The sequence below is a fragment of the Penicillium lagena genome (genome assembly GCF_028827675.1).
Source record: "Penicillium lagena strain IBT 129212 chromosome Unknown utg000008l_segment0_segment0, whole genome shotgun sequence".
NCBI classification, from domain to species: domain Eukaryota; kingdom Fungi; phylum Ascomycota; class Eurotiomycetes; order Eurotiales; family Aspergillaceae; genus Penicillium; species Penicillium lagena.
In genome coordinates this window covers 68447-92686 of record NW_026623229.1, presented here as the reverse complement: position 1 = coordinate 92686, position 24240 = coordinate 68447, and the positions used below count along the sequence as shown (strand labels likewise).

General features: G+C 55.0%; 12 protein-coding genes across 12 annotated transcripts; 7 read left to right on the top strand and 5 right to left on the bottom strand.

Moving 5' to 3' along the window:
- Nucleotides 1–238: 238 nt before the first annotated feature.
- Nucleotides 239–2729, top strand: abaA (transcription factor AbaA; the record flags this gene model as incomplete). Its single annotated transcript, XM_056982494.1, has 3 exons — nucleotides 239–683; nucleotides 740–916; nucleotides 967–2729. The coding sequence occupies 3 exons, from the start codon at nucleotides 239–241 to the stop codon at nucleotides 2727–2729; spliced, it is 2385 nt and encodes a 794-aa protein (XP_056827988.1).
- A 431-nt stretch (nucleotides 2730–3160) lies between these two features.
- N7510_010568 (uncharacterized protein) lies at nucleotides 3161–4236 on the top strand (the record flags this gene model as incomplete). Its single annotated transcript, XM_056982493.1, has 3 exons — nucleotides 3161–3305; nucleotides 3362–4149; nucleotides 4210–4236. 3 exons carry the CDS (start codon nucleotides 3161–3163, stop codon nucleotides 4234–4236), a joined length of 960 nt encoding a protein of 319 aa, XP_056827987.1.
- A 221-nt stretch (nucleotides 4237–4457) lies between these two features.
- N7510_010567 (uncharacterized protein) lies at nucleotides 4458–5203 on the top strand (the record flags this gene model as incomplete). Its single annotated transcript, XM_056982492.1, has 2 exons — nucleotides 4458–4595; nucleotides 4649–5203. 2 exons carry the CDS (start codon nucleotides 4458–4460, stop codon nucleotides 5201–5203), a joined length of 693 nt encoding a protein of 230 aa, XP_056827986.1.
- A 361-nt stretch (nucleotides 5204–5564) lies between these two features.
- N7510_010566 (putative protein phosphatase PP1 regulatory subunit Sds22) lies at nucleotides 5565–6841 on the bottom strand (the record flags this gene model as incomplete). The annotated part of the gene is made up of 5 exons (XM_056982491.1): nucleotides 5565–5999; nucleotides 6052–6126; nucleotides 6179–6475; nucleotides 6538–6641; nucleotides 6706–6841. The coding sequence occupies 5 exons, from the start codon at nucleotides 6839–6841 to the stop codon at nucleotides 5565–5567; spliced, it is 1047 nt and encodes a 348-aa protein (XP_056827985.1).
- Nucleotides 6842–7641: 800 nt separating this feature from the next.
- psrA (putative general stress response phosphoprotein phosphatase Psr1/2) lies at nucleotides 7642–9512 on the bottom strand (the record flags this gene model as incomplete). Its single annotated transcript, XM_056982490.1, has 5 exons — nucleotides 7642–7854; nucleotides 7905–8003; nucleotides 8054–8203; nucleotides 8254–9338; nucleotides 9419–9512. The coding sequence occupies 5 exons, from the start codon at nucleotides 9510–9512 to the stop codon at nucleotides 7642–7644; spliced, it is 1641 nt and encodes a 546-aa protein (XP_056827984.1).
- A 1420-nt stretch (nucleotides 9513–10932) lies between these two features.
- Nucleotides 10933–13401, top strand: pxa1 (putative peroxisomal ABC transporter (PXA1); the record flags this gene model as incomplete). The annotated part of the gene is made up of 1 exon (XM_056982489.1): nucleotides 10933–13401. The coding sequence occupies one exon, from the start codon at nucleotides 10933–10935 to the stop codon at nucleotides 13399–13401; it is 2469 nt and encodes an 822-aa protein (XP_056827983.1).
- Nucleotides 13402–13700: 299 nt separating this feature from the next.
- N7510_010563 (uncharacterized protein) lies at nucleotides 13701–16155 on the top strand (the record flags this gene model as incomplete). Its single annotated transcript, XM_056982488.1, has 3 exons — nucleotides 13701–14087; nucleotides 14154–14313; nucleotides 14369–16155. 3 exons carry the CDS (start codon nucleotides 13701–13703, stop codon nucleotides 16153–16155), a joined length of 2334 nt encoding a protein of 777 aa, XP_056827982.1.
- Nucleotides 16156–16374: 219 nt separating this feature from the next.
- Nucleotides 16375–18533, bottom strand: N7510_010562 (uncharacterized protein; the record flags this gene model as incomplete). The annotated part of the gene is made up of 4 exons (XM_056982487.1): nucleotides 16375–17297; nucleotides 17362–17514; nucleotides 17603–17745; nucleotides 17851–18533. The coding sequence occupies 4 exons, from the start codon at nucleotides 18531–18533 to the stop codon at nucleotides 16375–16377; spliced, it is 1902 nt and encodes a 633-aa protein (XP_056827981.1).
- Nucleotides 18534–18613: 80 nt separating this feature from the next.
- Nucleotides 18614–19884, bottom strand: N7510_010561 (uncharacterized protein; the record flags this gene model as incomplete). The annotated part of the gene is made up of 3 exons (XM_056982486.1): nucleotides 18614–19092; nucleotides 19375–19631; nucleotides 19832–19884. The coding sequence occupies 3 exons, from the start codon at nucleotides 19882–19884 to the stop codon at nucleotides 18614–18616; spliced, it is 789 nt and encodes a 262-aa protein (XP_056827980.1).
- Nucleotides 19885–20053: 169 nt separating this feature from the next.
- On the top strand, nucleotides 20054–20414 carry N7510_010560 (Tim10/DDP family zinc finger protein; the record flags this gene model as incomplete). Its single annotated transcript, XM_056982485.1, has 2 exons — nucleotides 20054–20151; nucleotides 20228–20414. 2 exons carry the CDS (start codon nucleotides 20054–20056, stop codon nucleotides 20412–20414), a joined length of 285 nt encoding a protein of 94 aa, XP_056827979.1.
- A 128-nt stretch (nucleotides 20415–20542) lies between these two features.
- On the bottom strand, nucleotides 20543–23077 carry N7510_010559 (putative Sin3 complex subunit (Stb2); the record flags this gene model as incomplete). Its single annotated transcript, XM_056982484.1, has 1 exon — nucleotides 20543–23077. One exon carries the CDS (start codon nucleotides 23075–23077, stop codon nucleotides 20543–20545), a length of 2535 nt encoding a protein of 844 aa, XP_056827978.1.
- Nucleotides 23078–23172: 95 nt separating this feature from the next.
- Nucleotides 23173–23872, top strand: N7510_010558 (uncharacterized protein; the record flags this gene model as incomplete). Its single annotated transcript, XM_056982483.1, has 2 exons — nucleotides 23173–23350; nucleotides 23577–23872. The coding sequence occupies 2 exons, from the start codon at nucleotides 23173–23175 to the stop codon at nucleotides 23870–23872; spliced, it is 474 nt and encodes a 157-aa protein (XP_056827977.1).
- Nucleotides 23873–24240: the final 368 nt, after the last annotated feature.

Here is a 24240-nt window from a genome sequence, read left to right as displayed (position 1 = left end):
GTAGTCCCTATAAACACCATCTTGCTCGCTCTCACATTCTCTTTCCCAGGTTCTTACATTCTCTTCCCGACTATCTTGCGTTCTTGGGTCGGCAGTGTGTTGTGACTGCGCTGCGTTCCTTTGCCCAGGCAGAAAGCATTTGGCCCGGTGTGCCACACTCTCTCACATCTCTCCAATCCTTCATTGGAATCCGTCATTCTTTTCGAGAGAACAGCACGCTGGGTGCCTGCTGCCTCCAATGGCTGCTGACTGGCAGCCCGACTGCCTCGTGCCTCAGAACCAGCCGTCCCTGGAGCCCGCTGTCGGTGCTCATTCGGATCGTGCTCTCCAGAATACCTCTGGGAATGTCCAGTCCTACTCGGATAGCCTGGCTCACAACGACCCCACCAGTCATGAAGAACAACTCCAGCAGTTGGGCTACAAGTATCCTCATGCTCACCATGTCGCTCCTCCTCCTCATGCTCTGCAAGGCCCCAACGTGCATCAGCAGGCCGTAGCAGCCAGGCTGCATGCCCGAAAGCTACGACGGCTTCACTCCGTTGGACCCAATGTAGCGGCTCGGCGTGCAAGAAGCTACCTCAAGTCCCAAAAGTATCTGGAATATAGGGCACGTCCTCGTCGGGACACTGGCAAGGATGGAGAAGCCGTATGGTCGGATGAATTGGAAGATGCGTTCCAGCAGGGTAAGGTTTCTCTCCTGATAAACAACAAAGATGATGCTGACAATTGCTTTATATAGCCCTCGAAGCAAACCCTCCCATGGGCCGGAGAAAGTGGTCCGAACGGGGCAAGTCTTATGGTCGAAACGAGCTCATTGCGGAGTATATTTTCAAATTGACCGGCAAGAGAAGAACCCGGAAGCAGGTTTCGAGCCATCTGCAGGTGCTCGACTCGTTCCTGAAGGGCGACCCGGACTGTGAGTATATGACAAGCTATCTACGACAGTTGACTGACGTGGAACGGCAGGGGAACGCCTGGTACGTGAAGCCTCTGCTGAGCGGTCGAATGGACATGCCCAGGCCAATGGCCCAAAATGGCGTACCTCAATGGACCACCCATCGGTATCCAGCCAGTATGGGGGCCATGCTCATTCCGGCTATCCGGATCATATGAGATCGATGCAGCCATATGGGGATCTTGCCTCGTCTCACTACAGCATGGGTCATAGTATGCAGGACGCAGGAACGCATGGTATCCACGGCTTCAGTTTTGACATGTGGGTGAGCGCACCTCAGCAGGCCAACCGCATTGATAAAGCCCTGCATGCGTATACCCGTCTCCAAGGTGACTCGCACCATCCCGTGGCACCGCCCATGCCTCTCGAAACTGTTTCGGGATGGCGGACCTCGTTTCCTCACCTGTCTTCCATGGTTGAGGATATCAATAGTCCGCTGGACTGCGATATCATCATGCTGGAGGTCAATCTCCAACTCATGAACGACTTTCCTCCGGCGAGGTCGCGCCTAGGTATCCAGTTAGATCTGGACTTCGGGCATCCTACCGCGGGAGATGTCTTGATGGTCAGCCAGATGGAGAACTGGACATGCAGCACGCACATCTACGATGATGGCCGGAGACTCCTGGAGACATACCACGACCTGCCCAAAACCCAGTCGACTAAGGTCAAGCCGCTCTTCGAGTCGTCCTGGTGGGCCAAGGTCTTCACGGAGTTGACGCAGGACAAGCGTATCGCAGAAGATTCGGGCAACCCTGAAGCCGCCCATGCCGCCGAAGAGCGCACTCGGCGCTTCCTGCGATCATTGACTGCGGTGCAAGAGCTTCGCGCCGTTTCACCCAACTCTCGACGCATGGCCAATCACCCGGGCCACCATGGCGAGGAAAGCAAGCGGATGGCCGTTTTGGTCTGGAAGTTCCGCCAAACTCGGCCCAATGAAGTAGGCACCACGACTTGGAGACGTCTGATCCCACCGCCAGACCGAACGTCGACCAACAGCCCGCTGCCCGCGTCTGGGGTGGACCTCCCGCCTCTTTCCCTGGATTCGATTCTGCTCAACAAGCCTTCTCAGAACGTCTACCAGGCATCGCAGCCTCAGGAACTGATACACCATCAGGGCCAGTCCCAGTCTCAATGGCCCATGTATTCGGGTCACGACAACATGACTCACATGTTTAATTCACCGGGACATCTTGATTTCATGAAATCCGAAGATGGACTTGGCGACAAGACCTCCGGGTCCTCCGTCCTCGATTCTTTCCCCACAAGTCTCGCTCCCGAGACCTCCCAACCCACCAGTCTCAGCGTCTCCAGCGGCGGGCCCGTGATGCTGAACATGCACGATCTGCCGCTCTCTCACTCCAGTCTCGGAGGATACGGGATGGGCCCAGACGGGTCGCAGTACGTCCCCCCGCAGCAGCACAATGTCGGCGTGCACGACAGCAACAACCACATGCTGAACGGCTTCTTTGCGCCCAACACGCAGTCCCTGGACGACCTCAGTCACGGCCAGGCGTCGTGGGGCGCCCACTCAGGCCAGATGGCTAGCGACGTCGGCAGCGGCAACTACCATCACCTTCAGTTCCATGCGCCGGAGCAACAACCATCCTCGCGGGACTCGCAGCAACATTTCGACGGCATTATGCCGGGCGACGACCTGATGGACAAGATCGTCGGACGCATGTCGAATCCCGGGCCGGGCATCCATGCTCACGGGGCGGGCCCCGACCATGCCGGTAATGGCTACGGAGAGAACGCGGTGGATGCCGTCTAGGAAATATTTCCCCTGGATAAGAGATAAGCTCTTTATTGGTAATGATAATTATGTACTACTGTGTCTCGGAACTCTCATGTACGCTCATACGATGTGATTTTTCTACTTATTTATTCGGGGTCTGGGGAAGGATGTGGCGTCCGGACAGGACCAAAATGATTTCTGGAAAATAATAATAGTTACGATCTTCCTCTTGCATGATTCTCCGGAGGGCCCGGGGTAAATCAGTGGCGAGGTTCCATAGATGAATTTAGCCGTGCATTTTACCCGCCGCTAGTCCTGGATGCTTCGGGCATTTAGCCTGGACCATCAGCAGTGTGGCACCGTGTAAATGTAAGTTTAAGAGGACACTCGTCCCTCGCTTGTCGTGGATCCGGTCAGATTTCCTCTTTTTTTCCCTCTTTTTTGTCACACACTCCCTATCACTCACCATGGTTGCTCCCACCGTCACGCTGAACAGCGGATTCGAAATGCCCCTTGTGGGCTTCGGCCTGTGGAAGGTCAACAATGACACTTGCGCGGACCAGATCTACAATGCCATTAAGGCCGGCTACCGCTGCTTTGACGGCGCCTGCGGTGAGTCTCCTTTCACAGTATATATGAGATTTCTAGAAACTGACACAGCCGGCCAGACTACGGCAACGAGGTTGAGGCCGGACAGGGTGTGGCACGCGCAATCAAAGACGGCCTGGTCAAGCGCGAGGAGCTGTTCATCGTGTCGAAGCTGTGGAACAGCTTCCATGATGGCGACAAGGTCGAGCCGATCTGCCGCAAGCAGCTCGCCGACTGGGGCGTGGACTACTTCGATCTGTACATCGTGCACTTCCCCATCGCGCTCAAGTACGTTGACCCAGCGGTGCGCTACCCGCCAGGCTGGATGTCCGCCGACGACAAGCTGGAGCTCAGCTCGGCCAGCATCCGCGAGACCTGGACTGCCATGGAGACGCTGGTCGACCAGAAGCTGGCCCGCAGCATCGGCGTCAGCAACTTCAGCGCCCAGCTGCTGATGGATCTGCTGCGGTATGCGCGTGTCCGCCCGGCTACCCTGCAGATCGAGCACCACCCCTACCTGACCCAGAAGCGGCTGGTCGAGTATGCGCAGAAGGAGGGCCTGACCGTCACGGCGTACTCGTCGTTCGGCCCGCTCAGCTTCCTCGAGCTGAACTTGAAGGATGCGCAGGATACGCCGTTGCTGTTTGAGCACGCCGCTATCACTGCTATTGCACAGAAGCACGGCCGCACCCCGGCGCAGGTGCTGCTGCGCTGGGCTACGCAGCGCAAGATTGCCGTCATTCCCAAGAGCAACAACCCGACTCGTCTGGCGCAGAACCTCCAGGTCACGGACTTTGAGCTGGACGCTGCCGAGATTGACTCGATCAGTGCTCTGGACAAGGGTCTGCGTTTCAATGACCCCCTTGCTGTGAGTCTTCCCCCTCTTTTTCTGTAATGTTGGAGTAGATACTGATGATGATCTATATAGTACGGCCTCTATGTCCCCATTTTCTAGATGTCAAGAAATGGTCCTAGAGCATGACGAGTCCCGACGCTTGATGACGACTTACTTTTTATTCGGATTGTGTATATAAAATGATAAAATGATATTTTTGGTCACCTTGTGTGTTGTAGTTTTGAGGCTAAATAGAAAAGTGCCAAGAATTATTGGATCGGCACTTCATTGATCACAACTTCTTCTCTTTTCCCTCCACAACCTCTCTACTCCTAATCCCGATGGCCTCCCCCTCGACCATCACGCGCGCTCAGGTGCACATCACCACACATCCCGTGCCGCGCAAACTGGGCGATAGTAAGCTGGTGCTGGCAGCGCTGCAAAAGTTCGGCGAGGTGGTGACATTTCGGAACCTGAAGGTGAGTCTAACCAGCCCCAGCACTCTCTACAAACAGACTGACAAATGAACCAGTACGATGTCTTCAACACGAACCCCAAAAAGGACGAATCCATACTCGCCATCTTCGGCACCCCCGACGCAGCCGAGCGCGCCATCTCCGCGTCGCCCATCACCATCCCGCTCTCGCCGCCAGAGAAAACATCTCTCTCCTCGCTCTTCTCATCCCTCAGCACCACCTCCTCTGCGAACACTCCTCCCACAGCGCTAACATGCACCATCTCCCCTTCATACCACAACCACGCGCGCAACCTTCGCCGCAACCCGTTCCACAGCACATACAACGTCTACAAGAAGAACCCGCACTACGAGGATCTGACGGGCAAAGAAACCGCGATCCCGCTACGGGAATTAGCGGATGTGCTTGCGAGCAAAAAGTATTATATCTCGAATGCGGTGAAGGAGAAGATTGCGGAGAATTCGAAGGCACTGGGCGCGGGGAGCTTGATGGGGCTTTGGAGGAAGGGGCAGGGGATGGACATTGAGGAACAGGACCAACAGATGGGGAGGGAGGATAGGACGCGGGATATTGAAAAGGAGCCGAAGAAGGGCGGGAAGGATATTGGGTGAATTGGAGCCGGTGCTGCTGGGAGGAGAATCCTCTGAGAACAACACCTTCGAACATATCGAGGAGCTACCTATGCAGACTCTGCCCCGCCGCAAGGAGTCTACGAATCCCTTTCCGACAGCCAGATACGCGTCGCTCTAGAGAGCAGAGCCAGCGGCTCAGGTCGGATACCCGCGTCACAAATCGGACCGTCTACGCTATTGACCCACGGTCTAGCAGCACATCGCATCGTCTGTATTGGCTGCAGCAAAGGGCTATAAAAACCGACAGAACACCGGAGCCATTACTGGCACATACATGGGAAAATCCCACATGTGAATCAAACCCGAACGAAAGCTGGGCAGAACAATCACGTTAGCAAAATCATCCCTGATCAAGACGAAACATATACATACTAGCATCAATCTGCTTAATCCGCGGCAACGCCAGCCGGACTTTATTTCGATAAACCGCGGGACCAGCAGTCTGCAACGGGTTCCCTTCAAAGTAAACAGTCTCCAGCTTCTCCTTATCTTTCAGCTCGCGCTCCACTTCCTCGAAGCTGGAGAGTTGGTTGTTCGACGCCCACAGTTCTTCCAGATTTTTGAGGGACGAGAGATGCGTTAGATTTGAGACTTGATTGTTGGAGAAGTCGAGGACGCGGAGGCCCGTATTGGATTCTAAGCCGGAGAGGTCGGTGACGGCGTTGTGCGAGAAGTAAAGTTCTTCGAGGTGTGGGAGGGAGGAGAGGCCTGTTAGGTTGGTGAGGCGGTTGGATTGGATGGAGAGGATGCGGAGGTTTGTTAGATGGTCTAGGTTCTATAACGATGTCAGTTCCATGGAAGTTCCCGAAAGTGGGAGGATAAAGTACCTTCATCTCGGTGATCTTATTCTTGCCCAACCACAGCTCTTCCAAAGCCGTGAGGGTCTCGAGATTCTCAATTTCCTAGCCCACAGGTCAGATCAATCCACAACCAGAAAGAGGGGGAGAGACACACCCGAATCTTATTCGCGCCCAGCTCCAAATTTCGCAACTGGGTCAGCCCTTCCAAGCCCTCAATGCGGGAGATCTTGTTCTGCACGAAGAAGATGTCCCTCAGTTTTGTCAAATGTGCCACATTCTTGATATGTTTGATCTTATTGAAGCTGAGATCCAGACTCGTGAGATCGCGGAACTCGTCGAGGCCCTTGAGGTGCGAGATGAGATTGTCGTAAAGGTCGAGCTCGGTGAGGGAGGCGGCGATGTTGGGCGGGAAGTTGATTTTGGTGATTTGGTTTTGTCGGAAGCAGAGTCTCTGTTTCATCCTAGTATCAGTATGGGGTTGGTTTGAGAGAGGAGAGGGAGCAGTGGGAGTACCTGAAGTTTTGTAAAGCGCTCTAACCGGAGCGCTGCGAGGGAGGTTATGCGACAATGTACCATATCAATTTCCTCTGTGTTTGGATCCTCATCGGCGAGTAGATCTGCCGGGTTATCAGCATTCATTCCCTCCGTGTTGGGGGAGAGGAGACCGCCATGCCCACTCACCCTCATCGGCCTCGATCTCGTCCACGGGCGGCGCGTCAGGATCCGAGTAATCGGAATCTTCCAGGGCCTCCGGGTTAGCCAGTACAGCGTGGGGCTCCATGCGAAGTTTTCCGTCCCAGCCTTCCTTGTTCTTCATGATTGCGAGTTGTGGCTGGAGGTGTGAGCGGGTGGGATGACGATGATGCGGGGAGCTTTTTTTTTGGGAGTTTTGGAGTGGCTGACTACGCATGGTTTATCGATAACATAAACTTAACCAGCGATTATACGACTATATACAGACATAACTACAGCGGCAGCCAGGGCGGGGTTCATGGTCATGTACATTGTAGTTTCGATCAATACTATCCAACAGGAGGCGTCCTTCCTCGTAGTGGCGGCACGGAGGGAGGGGGCCTATTAAACCGCTCACTGGGGAGGGTTCGGAACGAAGCAGGATGGATTGAGGGGGATGTTTCGAGAACCGGCTGGCAGTGTAGGTAGCGAGGCAGACAAGTAATAAAGAAAAGGCTGGCTGAGGGTACAGCATTGACATGAGAACCAATGGACGCCTGCGGGATGCATAGGAAACAACGGAAAGAGGACTTGGACAGGGAAGACAAGAAGAAAGGATTTCAGAGCGCGTCAGGGAATCGAATCAACAACAAGGAAAGAAAAAGGGGGGAATCCGGCTCGCTGGGAGCGTTGGTCAAGTCAAATGGAATCACACAGATGCAAAATGTCAACAAGATGCCAGGCTAAGTGGCAATCCTAGAACAACAATGCAATAGATGCCGCCGGTCATGTCAAGGGAGACCAGTTCCCTTGAGGGTGAGGGGCCAAAAGAAAGTAAACCCCCAGACAGAGAGAGAAAGAAATGCTGGAACAGAGGCTTTTCGCGCATGTAAGAGAAAAGAACTCGCTCAAAAACTGGAATCTCAAGGCGTACTGCCCGGACCTTCAAAGGGTGATGTCCAGGACCATGCTAACATCTTGGACTTGCGCCCCTGCCAGATCCTCCAGGACGGGGATAAGGTCAAGCAGCTCGTTGTCGTGCGCGTCAGAGAACCAGCTGCTGATGGGTATCGCGTGTTGGGGATGGAAGATGTAGGACGTCGGGGAGTTGTCAATAATAATGGTTTCCCGGAGGTCTCGTCCGACCTGGGAAAGGTCCTGCATGATAGTCAGAGTCTGCTATTGCTCCTCGCTCAGATGATACGGACCTTCACATAATTCCCCTGGTGATTGTAACAGCTCTCTCGGAATAACCGGTGATGGACCACATTGTGGATGTCCAGTTGGTCCAGCAAAGGATCACCGTACTGGAACACAATCAGCGCATGTAGTGGTAGAAGGGGGGATTGGTACCTACCTTGGAAACAGATGCAGTAAACACTACTACTTCATACAACTCGCCCATGCGCTTCATGAACTGATCCACACCTGGCCGCTTGATCACGTAGATATTGTGATACTGGCCTTCAATCTCCACTGGGATAGTGAAGTCGGCGCGTTCGAGGACCTATATCAAAGGTGAGTACTAGCAACGTTGCCGGAAAAGAATTTATTTACCTTGAAGCTGCTGTGAACCAGAGTCTCATCAAGGTCAAGGACAAGGCATTTTCGATTTTTGAGGTGAGGTGGCGGAGGCCCCAACAACCACTGTTGTTCTTCGTCGGTTCCAGAGTGAACTTGGGGAGCGGGCGGCGCCAGTGGTGGCGGCGGGGGAAGAACGGTCGTCGACTGTACCACCTCTTCATGGGACGACTCATCAACACCGTCGCCTGAACTCTTGGACAACGTTGCTTCTGCGGCCGGCTCTTCAGGCACCGGACTGGGTGGCTCGTTTGATAGCGGAACACCCTCCGTTTTCGACGCGGCTATCGTCCCATTGGCAGCATGATCCTCGGATTGTTCCTTGGACGCAGGGGAGGCGCCGGACTCAGGCTGGCTGAGCCCCGCGGCAGTTGCCCGCACATCAGTCGCAGCTGAACTGCGCTCCTCCTCGGCCTGAGACTGCGCTTGGTCTGCGCTGACCGTCAAGCTCGCTTTCTCGTCACCAAAGTATGCCGGGTCTCTCGACTCGGCCGTGCTCGAGTCGCCATTGTGGACTTCCGCCTTATCGGGGGTGGGCAGCCGATTGGAGGCCGGTTGTCGCTTGGTAGTTTTCTTTGCGGGCAGGGTCGCATCGTCGGCATCAACGTCCGGGGAAGAACAGCAACTCAGGAAAGCAAACAACTTGTTAGGGACTTTCTTCTGGGGTCTCGCGGGACCGTTCACCGCGGGCGCAGGAGTTTCTTTGCTCTCTTCCACATTCGCCACGTCCTGTTGCGTCCGGCGCGACCGGCGACTGCTGGCCCTACTCCGGTCTCTGCCAGCTTTCAAGATGTTCACTTTCGAAGGTCGCCGAGTCGGCTCTTTGCGTTCAGTCTCTTCGGTCTGTTCCGACACGGAGGACTTGTCTGCCTTCTTCGAGGAGCGTCGGGACGGCATGGGAATCAGCAGGTGGTGCTTCTTCGGCGCGTCTGCACTTTCAGCAGCCTCGGGAGGACTCGATGCTGATGCGACAGAAGATGAAGCCTGGTGTGACTGCTCGGTGGGCTGTATCTCGGCCTCCTCGGCGGCAGCGCGACTTGGACCTGGGGGTGATTCAGGATCTGGAGAACGAAACGCGTCAGGGGGGCAATGTTCTCTAGGCGCCAACAGAGCGGAAGAAGGGTCAAGCGCATCGACTTACTGTTCGAGTCCGACTGTCCAGGGGTGGAATTCATGGGCGCTTGGGTAGGCGGAGCTGAGGGAGAGGAGTCTCGCCCCGTGCTCGCGCCACGCATCGGGGGCAGCTGCGACGGAAGGCTGTCCAGTGCAAAGGATCCAGTAGTGCACAAGCACTCGAGGGGATGCAGCAGCAGACCAGAAGGTGGCTCACCGGCACGAGGAATGAGGGAGTGCGGCTATGAACATGGGCCGACCTCCTGGATAAGCAAGCGCCCTGAGCTCTCTGGCGTTGGAACACAGCACGTACCACCTTTCAACGAGCCCCCCAGATAATCAGCCAACACTATGTGCTGTTGAACAAGCCAAGGATGGCAGCAACACACTCAGGCTCAGAGAAATCAACAAGAAACGGTGGGAAGATCCGATGGGACGAAAAGAAGTGCTCGGGGGTGGAGGGCGAGAAGAGGAGTCGACGAGGTCACGTGGTCTGGAAGCCCTGGAGTTGCTTTTCTGTCTGTCTGGGGGGGCCATAATTTACGAGCTCAACTAGGATTACGGTATAGTACCTCCCTCTTCAGCCCTCGGCGGCTAGTGCTCTAATCAGAGTGGTCGTCACATCGCGACAGTATGTACCAGGTACCTCCTCCTCCGGGCCGGGTGAAGGGACGAGCCAAGTACCCTGGACCAGCCCCTGAGACTAGTTGGGCCTGGACCAGAGCCAGTATGATTTTCGCACAAATAACAGTCATCAGCGTCCGATCAGATCGAGCTCCACTGGGATGTTCACCACTGGCTCGCTGGCTGCACAGGCCCCTTTTCCCTGGCCCATCACCCACGAGGTGGTTCAGCACAACGTGCAGATGGTCATGTAATGATGGTGACGCGGCCAAAGCTACCATTATTAAGAAGCTTGACGATAGTGAGACTTATTTTTATCCTAGTGTTCCTCATTATAGGACAGGACATCGTAGCTATGCTTGCCTGATCCACATCTATTGGAGTTTATCGAGTTTACGCCTTGGGAACGGTGGATATACCAGAACTCGTTATTGGCCTACCCCATAATAAGAACCACAATTATTCCACAATCACCTCTCGTCGTCGTGAGTACGACCCTGGGTGACAGCACACGTGACTAGAGGAAATGAAGGATTCACTACTAGCGGATTCCAATGTTCCGGTCACTCAAGGGGCACAATTCTATGGTGTTCGCTGTGAAGGCGTTCTAGGTTCCTTCCTCCTGCCATGTCATACTCTAGTCATCAACGGATGGAGATTTCAGATCGTGACTCTCCAACAAAACACAGATTACGGATCCACCACGTGACCCGATTACCCCGGCCACGTGAGTTTCTCCGGCACCGAGGCTGTTCACATGCCATGATGTAGTTGCTTCCTTCCTCTTGTCTGCTTCCTCTCCTTCTTGGTCTGCACTGCTCAGGCATCGGGAGCATGGCTTCCACCCCCCATATGTAAAACAACCACCCGCCATTGAGGCATCTCAGGACACCGAGACACTTCACATCGGGCATCAGCATGGCCGCCCAGTCGACGCTTCGGCGCCCGCAGGATCCCCTCCTGGCGCTATACCTCCACTACTCCGACCTGCTGCGTACACGCGTTCGCCAAAGCTCCCGCACAACTCGAATCATCGCCACCATCACACTGCTCCTGTCCATCATCGGGTCAGGATACGGTGGCTACACCTGGTTCCGGGAACGAGCAAAAGAACGGGCGCAGGGCCGCCGTCTGCTGCGTCGAAACTCGGGGATCCGGGGTAAAGATGGGTCGCGGACCATCTATGTTCCCTACAAGGGATCCAAGACCTCCAAGGTGCTGATCCACCCGACCAAGCCGACCACCTTCGATGCGCACCGACGACTGTTCCTGAACCCCCCAGCATCCGCGCGGGCCAAAGATGATGGCTCAACAACCCAAATCCCCCCACCGACAACGAAACCAGGTCTGAACTTGGCCTTCTTGCATCAATTTCTCAGTCTCGGCAGCATCATGGTCCCGCGATGGGGAAGCAAAGAAACTGGCCTGCTGATGAGCCACGGCGTGTTTCTCTTGCTGAGAACATATCTCTCGCTACTGATTGCACGGCTGGATGGTGAGATTGTCAGAGATTTGGTTGCCGGCAAAGGCCGTGCCTTCACCTGGGGCATTGTCAAGTGGTGCGGTATTGGAACCCTCGCATCGTACACCAATGCAATGATCAAATTCCTTCAGTCCAAGGTCTCGATCGCCTTCCGGACTCGGTTGACGAGGTATATCCATGACCTCTACCTGACCGACAACAACAATTATTACAAGTTGATGAATCTGGACGGAGGCATTGGCCATGGTCCCGATCAATTCATCACGCAAGATCTCACGCTGTTCTGTTCGTCCGCTGCGGCGCTGTACTCGTCCCTGGGCAAGCCTCTGGTGGATCTGTTCGTGTTCAACTACCAGCTGTACCGTTCACTCGGGCCGCTGGCCCTGAGCGGGATTCTCACTGGATATTTCAGTACAGCCGTGGTACTCCGGAAGCTATCACCGCCGTTCGGAAAGCTCAAGGCCGTCGAGGGCAAAAGGGAAGGCGACTTCCGCGGTCTGCACTCTCGACTTTTGGCCAATGCGGAAGAGATCTCGTTCTACGGCGGAGCCGATATCGAGCGAGTCTTCCTGGTCCGCAGCTTCAAGGACCTCCAGCGCTGGATGGAAGGCATTTACAGCCTCAAGATCCGGTACAACATGCTCGAAGATATGATTTTGAAGTACTCGTGGTCAGCCTTTGGCTATCTCGTCACCTCGCTGCCTATCTTCCTTCCCGCCTGGGGCGGCATGGGTGGTGCCATGGAATTGGCCGATGCACCCGAAGGCATGGGCCGCGAGCGAGGCCGAATGAAGGAGTTCATCACGAACAAGCGCCTCATGCTTTCGTTGGCCGATGCAGGTGGCCGCATGATGTACAGCATCAAGGATATCTCTGAACTAGCCGGATACACCTCGCGGGTGTACAGTCTGATTGCCACCCTGCACCGCGTTCACGCCAATGCATACTATATGCCCCGAGGCACACACCCTGAATTTTATTCTCTTGCGGATTCGCAAGGAACTATCCACAACGGCTTCGACGGGGTTCGCCTGGAGCAGGTCCCGGTAGTCGCACCATCTCTCCACCCACGCGGAGGTGAAGAGCTCATCGAGTCACTGTCTTTCATCGTGCATTCTGGCGATCATCTTCTTATTTCCGGTCCCAATGGCGTGGGCAAGTCTGCGATTCCCCGCATTGTGGCAGGACTGTGGCCCGTGTATCGCGGTCTGGTCAGCCGGCCGCGAGGGTTTGGGCTTGATGGCATCATGTTCCTTCCCCAACGGCCCTATCTGAGTGTAGGCACCCTGCGCGATCAAGTCATCTATCCACATACCGAGATCGACATGCGCGAGGGCGGAGTCTCCGACGCCGACCTGCAGAAGATCCTCGATGCCGCGCATCTGGGGTATCTTCCTGCGCGCGAAGGCGGCTGGGACGCTCGCAAGGAGTGGAAGGACGTCTTCAGCGGCGGCGAGAAGCAGCGCATGGGCCTGGCGAGACTGTTCTATCACGAGCCGCGGTATGCATTCATCGACGAAGGCACGTCAGCCGTCTCTTCCGATGTCGAGGGTGTGCTGTACGAGCGAGCCAAGGAGCGAGGCATCACGCTCATCACCATCTCAACTCGCGCATCCCTCAAGAAATACCACACCTATAATCTCATTCTCGGACTCGGCGCTGAAGGCGAGCAGTGGGAGTTTGAACGGATCGGCACGGAGAAGGAGAAGCTTGGCGTTGAGAAAGAGCTGCAAGAGCTGCGCAAACGGCTCGATCGCGTGGATGAATGGAAGATGCGCCGTGAGGAGATCGAGAATGAACTCCGCAAGGTCTGGACTAGTGAAGGCGAAATTGCGCCGCCGCCTTACCAGGAGGAAGAAGAGCAGCCCCTGTCAGAGGGTCCTATTGAGGAAACCGCTAATTGATGGACAGGACATAGTTAGTATATATGATTATTAAATAAGACAAGAATCAATAGTCACCTTTTTATCCAATTAAGGTAACGATGTTTCCTAGTCAGGCCTACCTGATGAGGAATACTGTTTTTTCCCCAAAGCTTTGGCTTATCTCCACGTGACTTGTTATCGCCAAGAATCACGTCGTCCAAACGAGTAGCTTGAGACAGCAGCAGCTCTCTATCCTTCTTAATATGGACCCTCTACTCCTCTACACGGTCCTCCTCTTTCGGTTCACTGGTCTTTAGCTTTCTCCTATTGCTCACACAATGTCCTCCCAATCCGAAGAAGATTCTACCCAGATTGTCGTCCCGCTTGAGGGCGTCAGTGATGGAAACGAGGACTGCTGGCCTGAGGAGGGCGATGCACGTTATGAGATGGCCGATATTACGAACTGGTGCTATGGTCTCGCTATGATGTGGATGAAGGATATCGGAGTGCTTGGAGAGATCGGCGCGAGTAAGTTTCTACTTACATCCATGGCTTTACGCCAGTTTGCAGGCACGGCGGAGCGTTGGCTAACAATCTGCCCAGATGTGAATGTGACTGCCACCAACTTCCACCCTCCTCATGGCCTTACCTACACCATCCCTAGCCTGCCAGAGGGCTACCTGCTCTGTGACCGCCCCGCGGGGGCGACCCGAAAGGCCCTGTACGTATGTTGTTGTTGCTGTTGTTCTCGTGCTGGGTACTTGACACATGTCTAACGTTGTTCCCGACAGCGCGACAAATTTCTCTTCGGCCATCCCAGCGGAAAGTATTTCCAATCGCGGATTCGCTTCTACCCACACTTCTTTGCTTTGATGACCAACACTCTTGCCAACTGCCCTTGTGACCTCTGTGGGAGAGCAAAACCTTCTGATACCAGACCTCAGACGCAGGGTATGCTATTCTCCTTTGCCATTCAGCTGAGATCACAGTCTAACCCTTTTCACAGCCCGCAGCATGATTCCTGTTCGCGCTCGCCAGGTTCGAGACCGCAGTGTCCCAACCGATGTCGATGTGTTCAGGGTTGCTATCAAAAACATGAAGACCAAGGCTCCTGGAAAAATCGACGAGTTGATCGAAGAGCGCATGAACATGGACTGGCGTTTCACCAACGATCGCCTCACGGAGTATTTTGAACTGCTGAACCTCCAACCTGCCTTCCTCCCCCGCCACGGGGAGACGGTGCTTTGGACTCCGTCGTCTCTCAAGCCGGGTGAATACCTCCAATTCAACCAAGATACCGAAACCCTCATGGTCCGCAATGACAAGGGTAAATGGGTCCGCGAACCTACATGGCTGGCTGGTATTATCACGCAGACACCCTTGGAAGAAATCCTCTGCCAGGAAATCATCACACCCGAGGATAGGAAACCAGGAAACTTGGCCTCGAACAAAGGATTCAAAGACTGGACCTCTGCTCTTTTCCGGGTTGAAACCCTTCCGCATCCCATTGAGGATGACAAGTCTGCCTCGCTGCACTACAAATATCTCCCGCTGAGTTGTATCAAGCCGTTCGGCTTCTGGCAGTGTTTCCTGCGTACCATTCCTCGCAAGAAGTGGGACCCGTCTGTCGAAAACGCCATGATGACCATGGCCTCGTGGAGTGTCGTATCCCGCTACCGCTTCAAGGGTACATGGCCGAACGCCTCCATCTTCTGCAAGGGAATCTGGATCGGCGCAGAGCTGCTAGCTGTGGGCGACACGGCGCGACTCCGTCCGCTTTCGCGCGATGGAACCAGCCTTTCTCAAGTTACTGATGTGATGGTTATTGAAAAGATCGAAGTGCATTTGCAGGACTGCATTGACGATCCGGATAATGAGCAGCTGGCAGCCCAGTATAGCGCTCGAATCAAGGGCAAAATCTACACTCTCGAGAAAGATCGACCCGACACCGCGGTATTTGGGAATATCCCATTACAATCCATGTCGATGGAAGAGGTGGCCACCGCATTTAACTTGAACATCATGAACAAATACGGCCGCTGGTACCGCGTGGCTGATGGCAAGACGGTTGTTGTATCGCAGGACGTGATTCTCGGCCGGTGCTACGATCCTGATGCTCACTTGTTCCACTGGGGAAATCATAACCTCGGAAATGACTTGTCAGCTATCCTTGCGGGCCGCGATTACTCCCGCATCGCCGATTCCCGCATGCCAGAGCGTAGCACCTGGTTCTGGGGCGATTACCGCGCAGAGACATTGGGGCTGGAGAGTGTGAACGGATATGATGTTGGCGTGGCGGCCGAGCAGCGACGGGATCCCAATCTCGAGGTCGAGTACGATCCCAACCACCCCATCCACATGAGACCCTGGCTAGCTATCTTCCGGATTCTGGACGGCAACGCGACTTCTACTGACGAGCGCGATGCCCGTCTCCCTAGAAAGCGTGCCCGTCCGTTCAAGAAGGACTCGGAACTTCAAAAGCTGGGCAAGACGAGCAAGCTTATTAGCACGGGTTTGGGGCAAGTCTCTAACGATGATGATGAGGAGGAGGAGGATGTAAAGAAGGAAGAGAAAGAAGTGAAGTCCGAGAGCGGCAAACGGCAGAGACTCCACGGCGCACACACCGTCAGCGGCAACGGTCCCGGTAATGCCATTCCCGTCGACAGCGAGTCCGGGGCCGAGTCCAGCTCGAGCGAACAGGAGGATCCCTTCCGAGGTGAACCGCAGCTGCTCAATTTCCGTGGAGGAACTGAAGAGACCGAGCTCGGCGAATACCAGCCCGGTAACGCATGAGCACCCCCTATTCTATTCTCGAGTTGATCTTACACTCGTGCAAACCCCATGATGTTTATGAACAGATACCCCCATGATCCCCTTCCTCGAATCAGTTAGCGAGCATAGCATTGCATTACACCACTTCCCCAAAATGTACAATTAGATCTCGAAATGAACTGAACTGAACTGAAATGACTCTCAAAAGTAGATATAAATGTAGATGTAAATGTAGAATGCTTAATAATTCCTCTGCACAACCCCCCTGGCAAACTCTGCAAAAGAAACACCCGCCTGCACCTCCTCCGCCAGATTCGGCTGGGTAAAAACAGCCAGGGTATTGCGCGCAATCCTCGCATTCCTAAACTCCGCCGTGTCCGGGCGCCGCGCACCACGCACAAAGTGTGGGACGGCACGGAACTTGCCCTGCGTGATGAGTTGGAGGGCCTCCCCTGTTTGGAAAGCGAGGCAGTCCTTGGGGATGTTGACTTTGACGATATCGCCCGTGCGGGAGGCGATGTAGAGGCCTGCCTGCGGGTCTGGCGAGCGGGGGAGTTCGTGGAGGAGAGGGAGGGAGGATGAAGATGAAGATGCAGGTAGAGTAGGAGGCGAAGCAGCTTCGTCGAGGAACATTGCCGACGTGAGACCCGTCAGACAGCCATGGTCGATATGGGTAGCACACCAATCATCATCATCATCATCATCATCCTCATCCTCATCCTCACCCTCACCCTCACGCCCAGAGCCCTTCTGCGCCTCTGTCTCCGGCGCCGGGAAATAATGCAACAGCCTCGCCTTGGTAGTCAAACTGGTCGTAACGACATGATGCAAATAACCAGGTTTGTAGCCGTCGATATTAGCCTCAGCGTAGCGATCACAAGCCTGCGCAACGAGCGCCGCGGTGCGAATAATCAGCGCGCAGAGCTGCTCGAGCCCGTCTTGAAAACCGGGCAGACGCGAGCCAGACGGCCAAATGTTGGGCGCTGTGTACTGCGGCAAATCCGGGAAACCGTCTGCTGGTGCGCTTTGCAGAGAGGGGTCTTGGTAGAAGGCGCAGTTGACGTAGTAGGATCCCTTCAGCGTGTCGAAGTGCCCTGTCTTGAGGGTTTCTTTGCCGCAGGACCAGCCAACGAGGTACTTGGATTCGGGGCTTTCCAGGGATTCTTTGGGTGGTTCGTTCGTTAGTTCTTTGCTGTGATAGCTGGGAATGGAGGTTGGATGGCTCACCTAGTTCCTCGGCGGGAAGAGCAGCGAGATACGACGCATTGGAGAGGACCTGGGCGCGCAATTTCACAAAGTCCGCTGGGAGGTCCTTAACGACGATAATCCCCAGGGAGGACGGCCCGAAGGCTTCGGTCAGCGTGTCGAAGGAGACAGTGCCTGTGGGGTGGACGGCGTCCGCATTATTAGATCGGAGATGATTTTATAGATATTAAAATTCATTCGCATTGCAACTCCTGGAACGTACCGTCAATCAGCTCCTGCAGGCTCACCGTAACCGCCTGGGCCACCGTTGCGTCCTGGATTCCCTTCGTCATGATGTTGAAACTGGGTGAAGGAGAAAGTTTTCTTTCCCCGCGAGATCGGGCCGCGCCGAACGAGGGCTGGACGCTTAGCAGCGGATATCCTCCATAATTAGTTCATACTGTATACGTCGTACATAGAAATTGTGTTGTATCTGTGTATATTCTACACTATGCTATCGTATCACCTTACTGATTATTATCCCCCGTCGGTTTTTTCGTCACAGCCCTCAAATTCCCAAACGGCAATACATCCCCAATGCGCTGCGCTCCCGTGAACAGCATCACCAACCGATCAACACCACACCCCCACCCTCCAGTCGAGGGTAATCCCCATTCCAGCGCCTCGAGATAACTCTCATCGACTTCACCAGGCTCGCCGGATTCCCTGGAATACCGCTGCTGGTCCTCGAACTTGCGGCGCTGCTCAAACGGCGAGTTCTCTTCTTCATAGGTATTGACGACCTCCTTGCCTTCGATGAAAAGTTCCCCGCGCGCCGCAACGCGCTGGTGCGTGGTTGGATGAATAAAAGATTTGGAGAGTGGGGAGAGGCATTCTGGCGGATTGATGAGGAAAGTTGGGTCTTTGCATTGGGGCTCGAGGTAGATGGCGGCTAGCTCGTCGAGGAGGCGCGGGAGGGTTGGGTTTTCGGGGAGGGGAAGGGAGAGGGCGTCGAATAGGTGGCGGGTTTCAGAGAGAGCGGAGGGTGAGGTCAGATCGGGGAGTTTGCGGTTGATTTGGGATTCGATGCCGGAGATGAAGTCGATGCGGCGGAAGGGCGCGGTGAAGTTAACGGGTGTGGGATTGAGGGTTCCCGATTTCTCATTGAAGGCGTGGATGTGGGCGGCCATGCCGGAGAGGAGGTCCTCGGTCATGGACATGAGGGTTTCGAGGTTGGCGTATGCGTGGTAGAATTCGCAGGTGGTGAATTCGGGGTTGTGTGTTTTATCCAGACCTAGCGCTCGTCCGTTAGCATTTGGTTCAACGTTCCCATAAAGACATACACACCTTCATTGCGAAACGATGGGCCAATCTCAAAGACCTTGTCGAACCCACCGACAACCAGCCGCTTCAGCCACAGTTCTGGCGCAATTCGCAGCGACAGCTGCCGCTCGGAGAATTCCGTGGCTGATGTATAGAATGGACGCGCAACTGCACCGCCGGCAACAGCCCCCAGAATCGGGGTGTTGACCTCCATGAACGATCGGTCCAGAAAGAACTGACGCAGGTACTGGACGATCGACGACCGGGCCCGGATGATATCCGCGACAGCGGGATCAGCCAGGAACTGGACATGGCGTGGGTACGGCGAGGTTTCATGTGTGGAGTCGTGGACGGGGATATCGTGCAGACACGGCGAGAGCAGCTGAGGCAGTTCCGTCGTCTCGATGGTGAGTTCGCCGCGGCCAGTCCGGTGCGGTTTGCCGGTGATAGCTTTGATATGGGTTTAGTTAGGGTTAAGGTAGACAAGACAGGATCGAAGAAAATCATACAAAAGGTATCTCCCCTTCGCAGCAGACGGTACAGCCGCTTGAACTGCTCAGGCTTCACGCCGTCCAGTCGGCGCTGGTTGCACATTACCTGCAACTTGTGTCCATCTTGCAAGATATCGAAGAAGATCAATTTGCTCCCCGCGAGTCTATAGGTACGGATCCTACCTAAGCTAATCTAAGTATACATGGCATGACATTGATTATATGGCTGCAAAAAACCTACCAGTGACCACGACCGTGTCCTCTACTGATTCGTTAACGGCCAGCTGACTGTACCGCGCGCGGAACTGCGCACAGCTCAGAGAGCGCGCATCGACCGCAAGGCGCGGATATGGGTCTGCGCAGGCATTGCTGATTTCGTGCAGTCGCTCCTGGAATGCCTTTTCGGGAGAGGACGCGGTCGTGCTACCTTTCCGCAGGGGCTGCTTGGTTAGTTGTTGTTGGTGTCGGGGGGTCTGGAGATAGGGACGCAATCCTGTGCTAAAGCTCTGGGTCAGCCAGGGCACACAACCAAGAATTGTATGGTTCAATGGGAAAAGCAAAAAAATGAGGTCAGAAATGGAGTTCCGGTGAGTTCATGTGCCCGCGAGGAGCATCAGTTGCAGCGGTTCTGAAGCAAATGGGAAAATATCATCATGAAAAATTGGAGAGTCAAAAAGAAAGAAAGACATGGTTCTTACCTCCTCTGTAGGCCGAAGCCTGACCACAGTGCCCGAGGGCGCACTGAATGCATGATGGTTGGGAAAGTGTTAAAGGAAGGAAGAGAAGAAGAAAATTCGGGTTCGGTGGGTCCAAGCTTCTTTCCGCCTTGGCTGAACCTCGCTCATGATGACTTCCGGCGCAACAACGAAACAACTACCACTCCCACTGATTCGGACCTATCATTCCATCACGCTATCAAAATGTCCTTCCTCTTCGGCGGTGCCCCCAAGATGTCCTCGGCAGAGAAGATTGCTGCCGCTGAGACCGAGGTCGAGATGATCTCCGACATGTTCAACCGGTACGAAAGAAAGATCTTGCCTTGACTCCAGCAATCACACCAAAGGAAGAGAAACTAACCCATGACAATCCCTTAGGTTGACCGAGTCCTGCACCAAGAAGTGCGTCCCCACCGACTACCGGGAAGGCGACCTAAACAAGGGCGAGTCCGTGTGTCTGGACCGGTGCGTGTCCAAGTTCTTCGACGTCAACATCAAGGTCAGCGAGAAGATGCAGGGCGAGGCGGCCAACAAGCAGGGTGGCGGGGTGGGCTTTGGCATGTAATCTCAGAACTTCATATCTTTCTATCCAGGAGTCTGTCGAGATCGAATATTCTATGTACAATAACGTGGTGGGGAACGAAAGGAGATCTGGGAAAATGGAAATATCGTACAACCACGCTCTCGATCATTTCACTGCATGTTGAATCCAATGGACCGGCCCAGCCAGGTAACCCACGATGAGCCACTGTGCTGCTCCTCGTTCCGGACGAGGGCCTTCATTCTCGTCTCGACGTTCACGATGTGGCGCTCGAAATCGCTCAGTCCGTCCTCCACGTCCTCGACCTTGGACTCTAGCACATGTAGTTCGTAGTCGAGTTTGGCGCCCAGTAGCTCCACGCGCTTCACGCTGTCGCCGAGATGGGCTTGCTCGTCGGTGAGCAGGTCGCTGGATCGTTCGCGGAGTCGTTGGAACTCGCCCAGTCGTTCCAGGTAGACGGAATTGAGTTCTTCATGTCGGTCGTACAGGATTTGGTTCAGGCCATCGACAGAATCCACCTGCCGCTCGACCCAGGGGGCGGTGTATTGACTCAGCTCGAGCATTCGAGAGCTGAAGATCCGCGCCTCGGAGGCAAGTATGTCTTCTTGGATAATTGCCTCCTCCAGCGTACCTTCGGCGGTGTCGTTAACAGACACCTTGCCGATCAGTGGCTCCCAGCCCAGCACGACTTCCTCGACGGCAGTAAAGGACAGATGACGAGCATAATAGTTGTCTCGGCGGTATAGCTGTTTATCGGCCTGGTTGAAATCACCACAGCTTTGAGGCCGTCGTAGGGCCATGAGGGCCAGTCCGGGGACTTGTTCTTCTCGTTCGCTCGACGCTGCAGTGGACCGAGTTCTCGTGCGGTCCATGTCTAACTCCGTTTCCCGTCCTCGAGAAGGCTGCTCCACTGCACGCTGGTCCGACGGCTGTGGTGGTGACTCGAAATCTTGGGCTTGAGGTGCAGGTTGAATATGAATCTCAGGTGCTTTAGTGTCGGACTCGATCGCACTTAGAGGCTCAAGGTCATCCTCGGAGAGTGGTTGGCTTGAAATCTCCTTTTTGGGTTCAGATAGCAAGGCGAAGGTAGACTGCTCCTTGGCCGGTGGTGGTATCTCCGTGTCACTGTCAATCGGTAGATGATAAGCTAAGTCGTGTGTCACTACGCCATCTCGTGATGGCTTGCTGTGATGTGAGCGAAGACCCGGCAACCCAACCGCATCCTTGAAGCGGCCCAGCCCTGCCCGTGCATCCGAGACTCGTCCGCTGACACCTTTTCGTCTCGGGTCCCTTTCCTCTGAGGAAGGCTCCAACACCTTACTGGGGCGGTCGAATGCAGCGCCCAGTCGATCAGCGAACAAATCCTGGGTCGAGTTTCTCCTTTGACTTGTCCAGACGTAACCACCTTGCTCATCGGTCGTGAACATCATGTCCGCTGCTGGCCCGCGAGTGAAGCGGTCATCAAGCCCACTCTTGCGTGGCTTGCCCAGCCACAACCATTTCGCTCGTTCTCCCGAGCAGCACTGTACAAAGGTGTCCAGGTCGAGGGTTTCAATATCGGCAATACCGCCTTTCTCGCGGCCGCGAACCATTCCCATGACCATCTCGCCTCCTTGTCCGCTGAGCTCGGCCATTGTGGATTTCACTGCGTCCGTCCATCCTTCAGCGTTCGCCGCCTTGGCCGTGACCCGATGGAGTCGATCCAAGGTTTGTCGGTCCAGTCTCCGTGTCCGAGCCATCTTCTGCGATTTCTGGAAATTGCCAATTCCTCTCTTTAGCGAGGAAATGTCGAAAGCATCCTTGGCTACGGGTGCTCCGTAGGCATGTAATCGGTTCCGAGCGCCCAGAAGGGTGCCCAGCAGAGCAGCCACGCTCGTTGGTCCCAAGTTGCCGTCGCTCGGCTCAAGATTGTACAGGTCCGTCCCGATATCTGTCCACCAGTCGGCGACAGCCCCTTCGGTCACGTCACAGAGTAGGCCATCAATGTACTCCGGGGCGAGTTTGCCGAAAACCAACAAAGCGACCTGACACTGCTTGACCAGCTCGAAGACGGCGTGGTAGAGAGGCACCTTCTCACTCGTTCGGTATAGCTGGTGGAATTTGGCCTCGGTAGCCGCTGACGGCGTTTGAATCTTTAGACCGGCACGGCCTGCACAGCCCAGTCTCTTCAAGTTCTCATTGACAATAAAATCCTCTCTGTGTTTCTTGATGTCGCCCTCGGGCACCGGAATGACGGACAGGGCGGAAGGGAATGAACCCAGATCCGTCACCATGACCGTCCCCAGGGGTGTATCCTTCTTCCGCGCACCATACTGCTTCACAGCATCGAAATACAATTGCAACCGCGGCGACCATGTACTCTCATCGGTGGGAACGCTGAGGACCCCGACAATCACCTTGTGCGCGGGATCGCCGGTGTAGGTCGAGATGACGAAGGTGGGATGGGTTCGGGAGCAGGCCCATTGCTCGACGATGTAGAGCTCGTAGCCCTGGAGGGTTGTGCGACGATGGAGCACATCGGTCGAGGGGTCTTCTTCGAGGTATCGCAAGGCGACGGGATCGGTAAAGACGAGGCGCTGGTGGCCGTGCTGTGGGAATGGCTTGTTGCTTTCCTGGAGCGAGCTGGGACTGCCTTTCACGGGATCCCGTCGATCCGAGGACGGGCCGGGGGTAGTGGGCTGCATCATCGTCTGCTGTCTACCGCCACCCGGTCACTCGAAGAAATGAGCTGACCTTCCCCGATCCTCCGACAGTGCTGGTCGGGGAGAAGCAGCGGATGGACATGTCCAGGAAGATGGAGACTCGAGGGGTGAGAAGAGAAGCAGTGGACAGAAAGCGGAAGCCTGCAGAAGCCGACGTCACCCTGGCGGGCGGTGAATCGGCGATCTACTTAGTACATAATTATTTCGATCACACTCCTACACTTACACCCGACATATGTATCGTGTATGGGCGCCTCAGTGCCTGTCAAACGAGTATTAGTAGTACATATACCGGTTCCCTACAACTTGGGTTTGATGTCGACTCTCTAAACTTGCGCGGTTCCCCCGTGGGATCCAAAATCATCGTTCTATATATATCCTCAATCTGGTATCTATACACTGCGCCTCACTCGATGACACTTTAAAAAAAAAAAGGTTCAATATGACTCTTTATGAAAGATTAAGGCCTCCCGTCCAGTCCGAGAGTGGCGGCTCCTGGTCATTTGCGATTACGATCCCTTCGACGGTACATTACTAGACTTTGATCTCGACTCTAGACCCGAAGAAGATGGAGCGAAGTATGAATATCTGTTATTTGGACGAGAACAGGGCAACGCTCAGTCGTTGCTAGTGCCGCCGCAGATCAAACTCGAGACCCTGGTGGTGCGTCGCCAGCCCATCACCGAGGTCAAAATCGACTATGAGCTGCACGAGTGCACGAGACCGCGTAACCCTCATATCGCGTCATGCGGTCAGGGCGCTGGGTCGGGATGTGAATGAATATCCCGGTCACCGTGGTGCCAAGCGGCCAGATCGATCTGGGCGAGCTGCTGGGTCCCAACCTGTTAGACGGGGACCCGACGAAACGAGTGAAGGGGGGCGTCGTGTCGCCCGATTTCAAGATGTACAAGATCCAGCATCGTTGTATGTGTGATCGTGGGAGCTACATGGAAGGTTGGCGAACGAGAAGGCGACCCTGGCTGGTCGCAAAGAGTTCAAGGTGCAAGTGCTGCCGCCGTTGGACGCGACAGAGCCTGCTCCTGGGATGCCACCACCGTTGTTTGGGATGAGCCAGCCAAGGGACGCGAATGGGGGGATCATGAGAGGGACGGCAGAGAGACGACAGAAGGACGGGCAGTTGGCATACG